A 15,329-nucleotide genomic window follows, 5' to 3' on the forward strand; every position below is an offset into this window, starting at 1 on the left:
CCAGTAACATATGCATGACACTTTAAAAGGGTCAGCTTGCCAAAGCTGAAAACAATTATGAGCAAAGTTTTATTAGGAGGAAAAATGCAAACAAAATAGTATAAGTGATAATTGAGCATTGTTTAAGTAAACTCTGATGTCTCCAAACCATCAATTCTGCAATGAGAAAGGAAGGCTTTGTTCATTTAAAAAGTCATTCTGGTTAAGAAGGGGAGTGAAAGCAGCAATAAAAAACACAGATAAACAGTATATGTAACAATGGAAAAGGGGGAAAGCTGATTGCAATAACTATAAATTAATAGAAAAAAAGCAGACAATTGATAAGGGAAGCTAAAGTTATCAATAAGAAATCACTGTGGCCAGTAGGGTTAAGGACAACCAGAAGGATTTTTAAGAACATTTTAGGTAGAAAACAAATCATAGCAATGGTATAGATCCATTGCTAGACAAAAATGGTAAAATTGTTAATAATGCAGAAGAGGCAGAAGTGTTCAATACATATTTCTGTTATGTATTTGGAAAGTTGCAGGATGACTTATGCACAGCTTAGAAAGATAATTCACTACTTTCTGTTCTGACAATAACAAGGGAGGACATTTAAACAGCAGCTGATAAAGTTAAACATTTTAAAATCTTCAGATAGGATAAACTGCACCCAAGAGTTTTAAAAGAATTGGTTAATGAGTTCTCTGAGCCACAGATAGTAACATTTAACAAATCTTGGAATACTGGGAAAGTCCCAAAGGGCTTAAAAATAAACAAACAACCTCCCCAGAAAAACCCAGTACTGTGCCAATATTAAAAAGAATTTAGATAACTGTAGCCTAACATCAGTAGTGTGCAAAATCATGGAAAAGGATTAAGTAAATAAAGACTATTCACGGCAGGTGTTTGTCTAACCTGTTCTTAAAAATCTGCAGCAAGTTGGATTCCATAACCTTCTTAGGCAACCTGTTCCAGTACTTAACTATCCTTAGAGCTAGAAAGTGTTATTTTCTAATATCTAACCAGAATCTCTCTTGCTGCAAAGTAAGCTGATTACTTCTTGTTGTATTCTCCGTGGATATGGAGAATAGTGGATCACCATCCTCTTTGTAACAACTTTTTACATATCTGAAGACTGTTATGTCCCTCCTCAGACTTCTCTTCTCTAGACTAAACATCCCCAGTTCTTTCACTCTTTCCTCACAAGACATATTTCCTAAACTACTACTTCTCTGGACTTCAAGCTGTTCACATCTTTCATAAAGAGTGGTGCTCAAAGTTGGACACAGTACTCCAACCGAGGCCTCACGAGTATCAAATAGAATGTATTGATTATCTCCCATGTCTGACGTATGACACCCTGTTAATACACCCCAGAATGACTTTTGCCTTCTTCTCAGCTGCATCATACTGTTAACTTGTATTCAATTTATAATCCAGTATACCCTCAAATCCTTTTCAGCAGTACTTCTGCCTAGCCAATTGTTCCCTGTTTTGTACAAATGATATTTTCCTTTCTAGGTCTAGTACTTTGTGTTTGTCTTTACTGAATTTCATGTCACTGACTTTTAGATCTTCTCCAATTTATCAAGTCATTTTTTATTCTAATCTTGTCCTTCAAAAGTGCTTGAAACCTTGTTGCATGCCATCTGCAAATTGTATAAGCACATTCTCCACTCTATCCTCCAAGTCACTATTGAAAATATTGAACAGTACCAAACCCCAGACCAATCACCAGGGGACCCCACTTGATAAGCCTGCCTAGCTTCACAGTGAAGCATTGATAACTACTCTTTGAGTTTGGTCTTTCAACTGATTGTGCATCCTCCTTATAGAATTTCATCTAGATTATATTTCACTAATTTGCTTATGAGAATATCATGTAGAACTTGATTGTCAAAAGCCTTATTAAAGTCCAGATATATCGTGTCTACTGCTTCCCCTGTATCCACTAGGCTGGTTACTCTGTCATAGAAGGAAATTAGACAGGTTGGCATGATTTGTTCATGACAAATTGATATAGGTTATTACTTACCACCTTGTTATCCTACAGATTTGAACAAATCTGTGGACTTCTTTATTTGAGAATTTGTTCCAATATCTTTCTAGGTGTCCAAGTTAGGCTGACTGGTCTATGAATTCCCTGGGTCCTCCTTTTTCCCCTTTGTGAAGTTAGGTATTATATTTGCCCTTGTCTAGTTCTCTGCATTACTGAACTCATACTTTTCAGAATGTGCCATTTTATAATTTTATACTGTAATTTGGTGACTCCGAATCTAAGAAGAATTGGACTAGAACTCTTACTAGAAACTTAAGGTCACCACTAAAATCCATTTTCCTGGACTTTAAGTAAGGTCTTCCTTGGTTGTTATGATGGTTTGTTTTTTCTTACTGTTCTGAGGAAGAGAGACAATACGTCTACTAGCACGTACAGTATTTCCATTTATACTTTTTATAATCCATTAATTCCTTTTCTGATAGTGGGCATTCACGATAACCCAGTAGTCTGAAGTATTTTTATTTTTCTAAACTCACCAAATCTGCTTGGGCCAAGAGTGGAATTTGAACCCAGGATCTTTAGAGCTAAAACCAAAGACCCTACTGCTAGAGCTCAAGAACTGTGTGCATTAGGTAAAAACAGTAGCAGATTCATAAATCTCTTATGTGGATCACTCAGGTAGGACAGAAATCACAAATGCTTAATTTTGGTAACAGAAAAATATTTTATTTTTACAGCGCTAATATTATTGTTGGAGCCTGACTACTGACACTAAATTTTCTTTTGGAAAATTTGACTACAGTACAGATGTTCTTATCTTTAAGCATATTAAAAAAAATGGGTTACTAATTATTGTGTGCATCCAAAGCTCCATAAACTGGCAGTGCTGTGCGGCATAATAAATTGATATGTGGTTACAGGGTAACTTTTAAGCATTTTGCTTATATTGTCCACCTTTGTTAATTATTGTTCTGCTTTGCTTCAGTTCTCACTCCAGTTTGTTACTTATAGTTTCTTCTTCATTTATGTTCCTACACTGTTGTATGGTGTTTAAACAAGGTTCAGTTTTATACAGAGAAGAAGTATAACTACAATAATTAGCTTACTGTGTTTTTGTAGTGCCTTAAAAGTATAATTAAACAAAGTCTGCATGATTGGGAATATTTTGATGATATATAAATATTGGCTTTCACTACATTGGATTTCCCATTTGATTTGAGGCACAGTGTGATTAGTGGCTGCAAATTTATACAAAAGAGCTCAAGATGAAGGAGTTAAATCACTTAACACTGGCCAGTCTCAGTTAATTACTGAATTATTGAAATTAACGTTAGCTAATAGAGACACTAATATTTTTGCCTTAACTTAAAAAAATACATTAATATTGCTGTAAAGCACAAATTTATAAAGATAAGTAGATTACAAAAATCTAGTACATAAGAGTTATTTGTCTTTATGAATGAAACTTCAGAGAATACAGCAAGGGGTTTTTATATTATTTCAAGTAATGAGATACAAGAGACAATACTTTTGATCAATTTATTATAACACAATATTGAGCAGGTAGAGAAGGAAATCTAGAGGGAGAGGATGAATTCCCTAATAGATTATCTATTCAGTTTACGTCTTTTTTTTTTTGTTAAAAGAATTTGCTAAAGAATACCAGAAACATATGGAATTAAAATAATCTAAAGTAAAAAAAACAAAACTATTGATCAAAACGAGCTATTGAGCTGAGAATTTTTGTGATTACCTCTGTCTATTATTTTCTCAGGAGATGTTCTGTTTAGCTTTATAAAAATAATCAGAAATGGAAGAAAATTGTACGTGTTGTTGTACGTAAAAGGAATGTGGTGTGTGAGACGAATGACTATGCATTCAGTTTCTGTATTACACCAAATGCAGTGTATTGAGCTGTTTTCCAAATAGCACTTAGAACTCTATAAGTAAGTTGTACTTGAAGGCGTGCTGGTGTTGTAAGTGTGATGGATGTATGTATTCTTTCTTAAAGAGAAAAGCAATGTGGTTTTCATGCCTCTTACTATTATCTAGGAATCAATGGATTATGAAGCTTAGGAAGATAGAGGTTTTTTCCCAGCTGTTGTGTGTGTTACATGTCAGTGATAAACAGAATACTGCATTTCTTCATGTATTGAAGCTGCAAGTGCAATGCATTTCACAGTCATGTTTAAAGCATGCAACCCAAAGTTACTCGGTGTGGAACCTGAAATGGATTATTTAAAAAATAAACCTAACCTAAAGGAAGATGTATTTTTAAAATATACATCCCAAACAAAACAAAACCACTCTCAATTCCCCCACTTAGCCCCAAGTATTGCAAATCCAAAAACCAGGACGCTTGTTTCCAAAATAATATTCCTAGCATTTTTTTCCCAAACACTTTACACAAGAGGATAGGTGGTATGATTCCTGTTTTATAGATGGGAAACTGAGGCACAGAGCTGTGAAACACCTTGTCCAAAATCACACAACAGGTCAATATTAGAACTATGAATATGCCCCAGCTCTCTGGACTTTCTACACATTGCATTATGTACTTAATGTTGCTAACTGATCAAAATGTGATCACTTATAACATTGTTTATAGAACCTGAGTATTTTAAAAACAAGAGAACGAACAATTAAGCTGTCAAAAATCATACAATGCTCACAAATTAAACAGTCTTTGCAAGTATAAAGAAATTGCTGTTTCACCACAATATGTAATAACCTTATCACTGGTCCATGGATTATTGGGTTTTTTATGTATTTTTTTCTTGATATTTTGATCTGTGTTTTTAAAGAAATGTGCTAAAATATATCCGTGACTCTAAAATTGCTAAAGTACTTGTAATTGCTGCTTTTGAGGGAAGTAAATATGTAATTTATTTTTGGTAGAATTACTTGCATGTGTGGACTTGCATTACATAATTTTTATGTTTTGTTTTCCAACAATTTATGTAGTGGTTACTTTTTATCAATAAATTCAAAATACACTATTTATTTTGAGTGTGTAGAAACAGAAGCTTTTCTGCCACATCTTAATTTTGGCATGGTTTTTTTCCCCTCTCATTATATTCAAAGTAGCTTCCTCCTAACAATATAGTAGGTAATGCAAGTAAGTAATTATGGGGAGATATTCAAAAAATGCCTAAGGGGGGTTAGGAAAACAAGAGCTACTGAAAGTCATCTAAATCCTTCCTATGTCCCTGAGGTGCTTTTGAAACTTTCCCCTTTAGTTTGCTTTTGGAGAGCTTTAGATATAAGGCATCTCATGTTCTTTATTAAAATTATGTGGAACCCATACAATCTTTGTCTACTGTACAATGGAATTTTAATTTTGCTACATATTTAATTAACGTTGTAATTATTACTATAAGGAAACATCTGTTTATTTCAGATAGTGGGTTTGTGTTCAGAATGACAGCAAGTTTAGGATTCTGAATAGATGTTACTCTTCCTAAAATGTCAGAACTGTTTTCTGATTCTGAAAGCTGGCTGTATTTTAAAGAATCTTTATTGAAGTTGCAGGGACAATCCCAGTGTGTAGAAAGAATAGTAAATATGGCAGGAGACCAGCTTTGCTTAACAGTGAAATCCTTGCTGATCTTAAACACAAAAAAAGAAGCTTACAAGAAGTGGAAGATTGGACAAATCACCAGAGAGGAGTATAAAAATATTGCTCAGGCATGTAGGAGTGAAATCAGGAAGGCCAAATCACACTTGGAGTTGCAGCTTGCAAGGGATGTTAAGAGTTACAAGAAGGGTTTCTTCAGGTATGTTAGCAACAAGAAGAAAGTCAAGGAAAGCGTGGACCCCTTACTGAATGAGGGAGGCAACCTAGTGACAGAGGATGTGGAAAAAGCTAATGTACTCAGTGCTTTTTTTGCCTCTGTCTTCATGAACAAGGTCAGCTCCCAGACTGCTGCACTGGGCAGCACAACATGGGGAGGAGAAAGAAGAGGTTCAGGACTAATTAGAAAAACTGCATGAGCACAGGTTCCTGGGGCCAGATGCTCTGCATCCGAGGGTGCTAAAGGAGTTGGCTGATGTGATTGCAGAGCCATTGGCCATTACCTTTGAAAATTCATGGCGATAGGGGGAGGTCCCGGATGACTGGAAAAAGGATAATATAGTGCCCATCTTTAAAAAAGGGAAGGAGGAGGATCCGGGGAACTACAGGCCAGTCAGCCTCACCTCAGTCCCTGGAAAAATCATGGAGCAGGTCCTCAAGGAATCAATTCTGAAGCATTCAGAGGAGAGGAAATGATCAGGAACAGTCAGCATGGATTCACCAAGGACAAGTGCTTATGTTACTTGATTCTACAGATCTACTATTTTCTGCAGTTAAAACCACAGTTTGGGTTTGTGTGCTAGAAAACGTAAGACATTTTAATTAAAGCCTTGTAATTATTATCTGTGTTAATAGCCTTGATTAGTATAGGCCAATTTATGTTCATAAAGTATTAGAAACTGAACTGAGAAATGTTACCATCCATTTTATGAATACTTTATAAATCCTTGCCAAGCTGGTTACTTGCAAGGAGAAATAGCCAAGCATAATTTCGCTGAAAATTCCTAATAAGAGTATGTGCTGAAAATGCTTCTATAGACTGAGTGTCTGAGACTAGGATGCCATGGATATCTGGTCTACAAAATTGGTTTTACTATGCTTAAACATCAGTCCTAAACTGCTAAAATATGTAGTTCAGTCTCCCCGAGGCGAGAGCCTTTTATTTAAGACCATCATATTGATCTTACTAGATCTATATAAATAGGATATTTCTTTAACAAAAAATCCAAATTCTGAAAGGCGGTTATAAATTTTACAAGATACAAAAGAAAATTTAAAAATAAAATGGATCAGTAAGCTTGTTTCTGTTGTTAGTTTAAAAAAAATCCCTTTAGCATCTTGATGGATAGAAGGTTAGTTTCATTATGGGTCCTTGACTTTCCCTTCTTGGGATTCACTAAATCATAGGAAAGAATCTTTTGCTGCATGTAGACTACTGTATTATTAATCTTTGGCTTAAAGGCAGAAGATGAAATCATTCTCTGAACGAAAAATCCTGGTAAAAGAGACATTTTTTAAAATGGAATAGGCGTTCTCTGCCTGGCAGTTTAGTCACTAACAAAACTGAACAGCAATTGGTTTTGCCTGATGTGTAGGAAGATTCTTTTTAACTGACATTATTTCTTGCCCACACATTTTCTGCCTTTCTCTTTATTTGTTCTAATATTTCAGTCATGATGACTAATTAACAATTTTACCTGCTGGAAATCAAGTTGAATCTGATTAATGTTGGTTAATTTTGAAATCAAGGCTGAAATTCTGAATTTTGCATGGAAATTTCTAGTACATTTTGCATGTTGGCATAAAATAACATGCCAGCCACACTATTTCCTATTTTGAAAGCATATGACTCATGTACCCTAAAGATACTTCTCTCCATGTAAATTTCGTATGTTCAGCAAAGAATTGCTTTGCATACTTCTGGATTTCTTAGAAATGAGTGTCTTTTAAAGGAGACACAATAGAAGTCATGCTTTTGTAACTTTTAAGCAAACCATTAGCCCTAGGACTTTTGACTTTTACACACTCCTTTGGAGAAAAATTGATTTTTTTTGTAACTTGCATGTTGTATAGTATTTATAAAAGTACAATACATTTATGAAACCACAGCACTTATCAGGGACTTGTTAGCATGTGGCTGAAATGTTTCATTAAAGTTTAACATCTGTAGATTGCTAGGCATATTATACAGCAATTTCTCATTTTGTTTGTAGGAAGAAAAGTCTGAACTATGTATTAATTATTTCAGTGTTGGTTCTGAAGCAGGGAATGGCTTCTGGTGGTGACAGAGTGCATCCTTTGAATCCATAAAAAGATAAGTAGGAAGAAGAGAAATTGGAACTATTGATTGATATTGTTCAGCTAATGGGGTTTCCTGATACCCCTGAAGTCTAATGGATTTTACATCACTAACATCACTGGAATGGTTTGAAAATTGGACACCATCTTTTCTTGGCAGAGTTATTGTGAAATAAATCGGTTAGGTAAGCTTTGCTGACCACATAAAATGTTTCCCATCTCCTCATCCCCAACCAAAAACTTAAGTCACCAGTTGAATCTTAAATCATTTTGTAAGATTTTTTTTCTTTTATTTTACATTTTTCTTCCATGCTTCTTTAATAAAAAAGGTGGTGGTTTCTACACTGCAGAGGGAATTAAGAGACTGAGAATCCACAAACTATTCCTGCAAGGAGAACTTGTAATTATTGCAGGGGGGAAGGGAGCAGTTTCAAATTCACTTTTTTCCTCATTTTCTTCCATTTTTGCCATATGATATAATTTGTATTCAAGTACTGCCAAGGCAATGATACATTCAAAATACACACACCTATAACGCTGACCAAAGACAATGGCAGTTTTCTGTCTTAACGGACTGCAGGATTGCACACTGGCTGCTTTTGTGATGCCATGTGTCAGGTTGCACCTTGTAAATTATTAAATGAGTTGTCAAAGCTTCTGAATAGAAAGATTCAAATTTTGCCAAACTGTGGAATATTCCTTCCTTTTTTTTAATGTCATTTTGTTCACAATCTTACTGCATTGCCTCATGCCCTTAATGAAGAGCACTGACAGCTGTGGGATATTCATCCAATTTAGGACTAGACCATGGCTGGTCCTAATGCAGCTGCACAGGAGGAATATGGGGAGTAATACACACTCTCTCCTTGCATGGCCTACCTGCATCCAGGTGCCGGGTATCGAGTGGGGGTTGAGAGCAGGCTATATATGCCCATTGCTCCTCCCTGTGAGGATGTGAGCAGGGAAAAGGATGGGGAGGGGCAGGAAGTGGAAGGTGCCGGGACTTATCCTGACAGTGTTGCTAACTATTGTGATTTTGTCATGAGTGTCACAATATTTGATTATTTGCTTCAAGCTCCAGCTCCTGTAGTCAGATGATTAGATGATGATCTCTGCTTTCATTTTAATCAAAAGTTAGTCTCTAGCTCTTGTGATTAGAGAGAAAAGCTTGGAAATGGGACCCAAGTGTATGATAAAAGCTCAAAAATCAGGAGACAAAGTGAGAGAACTCAAATGACATTATTATTTTTAAAATCATATTTAACCCAGTCTCATTATTTTGGGAGGGGGAAGGGCATGGCTCGTGCAGTACTGCTTCCCTCAAAACACACTGCCTGGTGGAGGTAGCAGAGTGTGAGTGGGGCGGAAGTATCTGCACCAGGTATGAAGCTGGTGAGAATTACACCCTTATATCCTCTGGGAGTAAGAGGGGATCCTCTCCAAGTCACAGATCCTTCCTTAGCCTGCTTCTGCTGGCACCACTGTGCACCACTCCCGGCACAGGGTATTGAGCAAAGTTTAATTTAGCAAATAATGATCCTGGTTACAAACCATCTGATAAGCAATTGAGAGGATAGTACTGGATTGTCTAGATTTCTGAATCTTTAGATTGGTTTTAAGAATAAAGTGGTGAGTGTTACCCTGAGTAGGGGTTGTGAAAATGTGTTACATTTATTAAGTTAACTCCAAACTTTCCAATGTATGTGCCCAAGTTCATCTGTTGGCCGCTAGATTAAGTAGCCTGATTTGTCAGAGGTTTGGCAGCTGTCGCTGAGCTTGAACTCACTGGAGATTAATTTTGAAGTCAATGGGAGCAGTACATGCTCAGCCACCCTGTAAATCAGGCAACCTGCTTCATGCTTCAATGTGGATTTAAGTGCCTCGCTTTAGGCACCCATATTAAAAAGTTTGGTCTTAATGTGGCATAATATCTCCACATCTTATCCTCATGAGGATATCTTAAATCTACTGAAATGGAATGGCTCTGGCCCGGTCTGAGCTCAGCAATACTGTACAGTTATTGACTCAAAAGTACGTGGTAATTTCCAGTACAATATCAATGTCACTTCACCTTGACTTGTTTCTGTCTTCCATATTTCCTGTGTTCCCACATCAAATAAGGCTACCTTGATGTTTTTGTCTTTTGTGATAGAAGAACAAATTTCATTTCTAAATCTACATACTAAAATATCTATAGCTCAAGTGTTCTTACTCTTATCTAAACATGTTTAGGTATTTTATGAAAGACCAGCTGAGAGATGTAAAAGAATTCTAGCAATCCAAACACTTGAGGGTAATTTTGATTTTCTTACTTAAGCTAAAGTCACATTGAATTCAATCATATATCTAAATACAGTAGAAATTTTGCTTAGGTATGGGTTTCAGGAATAGCTCCTTGGAGAGTATCTGAGAATCTGGCTACCTTCAAGTTTAGAAGGAATTCATTCATACTTTTTAAAGCTTTTTTCATGACATAGAGTTCTTCTAATTACAACCTCACTTTGGTTTGTTTTAATCTCTTCATTAAAGATGGTCCCAGAGGTATGTAATTTTTTAAACTGAATTTGAATCCAAATTTCCCACAAACGTAGGCAGTGTTTTGATTATAGGTCATCTCTAGAAGATAATGGAATATATCACATGCAGTAGGTAGCTGTTCTCCTCCTTTAATCATCATAATCATAAAGGCAAAAAAAAAAAAAGCCTTAAGAGCCACCTATTCCAGGAAGGGTTCTTGTTGCATGGAGTTTGTTTTTTTTGCCTTGAATTTGCATTTACCTCTAGAATCACTGCACTACGAGTATGTAATTGCTTTTTAAAGCTATTTGGGATACCTACATTATGAACGGCTTTATATAAAGTCATATTAAATTTAACCCTCTTCAGGCTAAGTGTGGCTTTCCAGGAACTTCCTGTCTGTTTCCCATGTCAGGAACTCAATAACTCCACTTCAGGTCCTCTTGATTCAATAATACCCTCCTTGGGGTTGGTTTATTATAAAACCTCATACAAAATAACCCATAACAAAAGACCCAAATAAACAAAAGTTTCTTCTGGTCTTAAGTGTTCCCTTGTGCCATTTTCCCAGTCCCTTCAGGGTTACTTCTCAGTCTCTGTCTTTCTCTCCTTATGGCAGGAGACCTCTGCTCTCCTCCTGGAGCTGGGTAATTCAAGCAGTTGTTACCTCTCTCTGTAGGCCAGGAGTGCCCAGTTCTCCTGCATCTGGGTTGTAATTTAGTCCAATGCACGACCGTAGCCAGCTTCTCCCTCAGCTGTCCCACATAGTTCTCAGGATCAGAGGGTTTGGTAGGTGTCTTCTGCTGGTATGTGACCTTTTATGAGGGACTAGGCAGGGTATATGCTAGTCCTCATCCTTGATTGTTTGGGTAAGAGAGGAGCCTTGCCATGCTGTCTGCACAAGGCTCCTCGGATTCTTAAAGATACAGTGACAAGCATCACTCATTCCCAAAACAGCTTTCTCTCTCTCCATATCCCTATTCCATCCTTATATTGGACCTCTTATATCCATAAACGGCCATGCCACATGTTAAGGGCTGGACTGACAACTAGGCACTACTACCTTTAAGGGGCAGACTACCCTGTCACAATGAGATTTTATGGTTGGAAAGAGGTATGGGTAGGACTACAAAACAAAACATTTTTTTTTAATTCCAGTCAATTAAAAAGGAGTCTCTGGTCTATTTATACTGGATCCTAATGGGCAACTGAGGCAAATACTATTAGTAATAGTGTTGTCTAATACAGTAATTAGAACAAGGACCTGGGAATCAGGATTCCAGGGGTTCTGTTCCTTGTTTGCTACTGATCTGAGCAGAGATGTGTTACCTTGGGCAAGTCACTTGACTCCTAGAAATCTGTTTACCCATGTGTTAATTGAGTATGATACTTGCATATTTCTGTTTTTGTTGTTACATTACAAGTTAATGTTTGTGAATATCTGAGAACCTTACATTAAAGACACTATATATAAACACCAAGTGCAAAAGACCGTATTTGTCTTCGATAATAATGCAACCCCTGAATTAACTCCTACATAGATTTAAGTGGGGAGAAACACGGCTTATTCTTTGATTTAATATCAAGCACATTAGGTACCAAAGCAATATTTGCATGTCCAATTGCAAATACCTTAAGTATGCCAAAATTGTGGCATATAATTTGGTGATGAAGATTAAAGGGATATTTAAAAAATGGAAGTCCATTTGCCAACTAATTCACTGCCAAAAGTAAGTGCTGCTGTTACTGTGTTCTGTGAATAACTTGGTGTTCTATAGGTGATCAGGAAGAAAATCAGATTTAGTTTCTATAACTAATCAGTATGCAAACGAATCTACAATTTCCTACTTATTTGGAATTAGAGTTCTTTGTATAGTATTGATACACTCCTGGAATATCTGATTTAAATAAACAAACACTTCACCTGGAGACATGCTTGGGAATATAACTGGAATTAAAGGAGCTTAGTATTTTTGGATCTGATTTTCAGTGGCATTCAATTTTCCATAGCATATACAATCTTATAATATATTACTATTATAATTACAGAATTGTTTCTGTAAATAATAACTAATGGTGACTTATTTTCTGACTCCATTAAGGCAAGAGGTTGTAATGGAACTTTAAGTTAATACTGTACAATTTCCTGTTCTATTTACATCATGAATTAAATGTAATGACTCCTATTGAAGTCAGTGGCAAACTCCCACTGGCTTCAGTTGACACAAGAGATCAGGCCCAAAGTCAGTTGTGAATGCTCAGCCTCTCTCAGGATCAGGTCCTAAATAAGAAGTGATTCATGTTTCTGTTAATATTTGCTCTTTAACATGACAAGAAGGAAATGAATTTCTGGGAAACGGGGTTGAAGTAAGTGCATATTTAGATAATGAGGTGTTGTGTAGGGGAAAAGTTACATATGTGCAACTTTTACTTTTCTGGTCTTTGTTTCCCTCCTCTATAAAAGCATAGTATACTGTAACTTACTGGGTATGCAAGAGAAAGTACTGTAAATTTCTGTGTAATTGTAATTGCTTGAAGTAACACAGATTTGTTTTATAATCCATGATATGCATTTTGTTTGTTGATGTCTCATTCTGTCAAACAGTGCTGCAGTCTAATAGGTCTGTTTCTTCTTCTCTGTTTCTTTCAGGATATGAAAGATATCAGCCATGATGGAAAAGTGTTACATGCAGGACTGTGTTGAGGACTACTTAAATTGTTAATGTCTGGCACAGAGAGCTGCTTAGCTATTGGTTCAGCGTGGCGTGAGGGATTTTTATTGTAAACATTAAAAATAACTATGTCCAAGAAAAGCCGTGCCAAGGGAGAGAGGTCCGACATGGAGATAGAAGCAGTTCAGGCTGCTAATGAGGAACTACGGATTAAACTGACCAACATCCAGATAGAATTCCAGCAAGAAAAAAGCAAGGTATGTGTCTGCATGCTCTAAGAATGCTTCGAAGTGGTATGTTTGGTTCTGAACCAGCAGACAATTTGACACCAGTGTCTCTCAAAAACAATGTACTTTCAAAATGAGTTGATATTGGCTTGGATCTGCACACTGTCCTATGGACTGAACACTGGCTGAGGAACCGTAGCCAGAATGAAATGCATAAAGAGAAAAGTATTAAACAGTGAGTTGTGTAGTGAAATGTAATTGTATGAGGTCCAGTCTTGTTTAAAATCTTCATTAATAACCTGCAAGAGGGAGTAAATATCTGTTTGTTAAATTTTCAGTGTTGCTAAATCAAGAGGTATTAACAAAATGTGACTAAAGGAAATAAAGCAAATGATCAGGAGGTTTGTATCAGAGCTTAGTAGTATTTGAAACTCTGAAAGGAATTTAAGGGAGAGTTGAACTCCTGAGTCACATTCAAAGCATTCCACTTAAGTGCATATGGAGAATGCAGACTGACTGTGGAAATCATTGATGCAGTCCTGATTTGACCTCATTAGGTTGCATGTGTTTTGGCTATTTGCATTTGGAACAGCAGTCTAAATGTTTCTCTTCGCACTGTAATTGCTCCAGATATGTGAATAATCAGTGGCATACCCAAAAGATTTTGTTCATTCATCAATTATATATGTTTAAACAGCTGTTAACATGTATAATTTTATTTCCTTGCATCATCTCAGAGGTGGATGGACCAGTAGGCTTGGGGAAGGGATAGCTCAGTGGTTTGAGCGTTGGCCTGCTAAACCCAGGGTTGTGAGTTCAGTCTTTGAGGGGGCCCACTTAGGGAGGTGGGCCAAAAATCAGTACTTGGTCCTGCTAGTGAAGGCAGGGGGCTGGACTCGATGACCTTTTAAGGTCCCTTCCAGTTCTAGGAGATAGGTATATCTACAATTATTATTATTTTTTTAATTATTATTATTTCTTAATTCATTGAGGACCATCAGGGCACTTGACTCCCTACAAAACGCACTGAATTTTATAGACTGACAGATCTACTCCAGGTATTTTTTCTGCAGTTAAAGCTGGTCTCGGAAGTGTTATATGTAACCCATAGCATGAATAAATATGTGTGAGGTAATCATGTAAAGAAGAAATTCTGATCTCTCTGCTAAATTTTTCACATAGCTGAGTAAAAGATTTCACATGCATCCCTTTGCATGCAGGTTCAGAGACCTGTAATCAGAGCAAACATTTCATCACTAACACTTCCAGGTGGCTCCCATTGTTTTTTTCCATCATTATTTTTAAGGTAGATTTTGAAGCAGAAGCAAAAATTTCTCTCTGCCATTTACAATATATAAAAATGGTCTCAAATGTAACATTTTTTTTCTGCTTGGTCTTTCATCTGAAGACTGTTCTCCACTGGAATGGGAGAATCTTCATAAGATCTTTGGAGTTGTGATTCTGCATTAGCTGATCTCCAGCTCTACTTCCTCTTCTGTGCCCTCTGTAACTTTCTGAGAGGGTAGTGATGCTGGATCTTAGGTTTTGGCAGCGTAGACAAAGCCTTAGACAGTCTTATTATTTTATATAATTAATTTAAATAAAATGTTGCAGATGAAAATCAGATTTTTTTTTCTTTCCAACAAACTCTTACTCAGTTGCCATAATAAAATCAGTATGGAGCTGGTGGAAAATCAGAATTTCTGTCTCCTAGGAAATTATGACGTTTGTTTTTCGTCACAAATTGAGACAAAATATTGAAATGTTAAAATATTTTGCAGAACAGAAAGTTATGAAAAGCCTACTTACAGATAGTAATTTTTACTTCTCCTTCCTGCTTAGAGTTTACTTTTAAACTGTGGCATTTGAGCTGCAGCCTGATACCTTCTTAATGCTTCTCATGGATTACTCAGCAGAATTGGTGTGAGAACAGGGTAGCCGATGTTATTGCTGTTCCCCTCTGCCTCCCCGTCCGCCACAGATAAAATGAGTAAACTGTGGTGTGGGGGGTGGTGCAAAGCTTTCTGTGTGTCTTAGTACAACAGGCCAGGAAACTT

General features: G+C 36.6%; 1 protein-coding gene across 5 annotated transcripts in view; it reads left to right on the plus strand.

The window, feature by feature from the left end:
• The window catches only part of JAKMIP1 (janus kinase and microtubule interacting protein 1), a 275,429-nt gene that overhangs the window by 124,298 nt on the left and 135,802 nt on the right, over positions 1 to 15,329 (plus strand). For 4 of the 5 annotated variants that reach the window (XM_030563329.1, XM_030563330.1, XM_030563327.1 and 1 more), the window contains one exon: positions 13,024 to 13,302. In XM_030563329.1, the coding sequence (XP_030419189.1) occupies positions 13,174 to 13,302 (129 nt within the window). In that variant the 5' untranslated portion in view covers positions 13,024 to 13,173. Of the gene's footprint in view, positions 1 to 7,806; positions 8,042 to 13,023; positions 13,303 to 15,329 lie in introns of those variants that run through there. The other variant, XM_030563332.1, reaches the window with a different exon arrangement.

The sequence above is a fragment of the Gopherus evgoodei genome, chromosome 5, assembly GCF_007399415.2.
Source record: "Gopherus evgoodei ecotype Sinaloan lineage chromosome 5, rGopEvg1_v1.p, whole genome shotgun sequence".
Classification (NCBI taxonomy): Eukaryota; Metazoa; Chordata; order Testudines; family Testudinidae; genus Gopherus; species Gopherus evgoodei.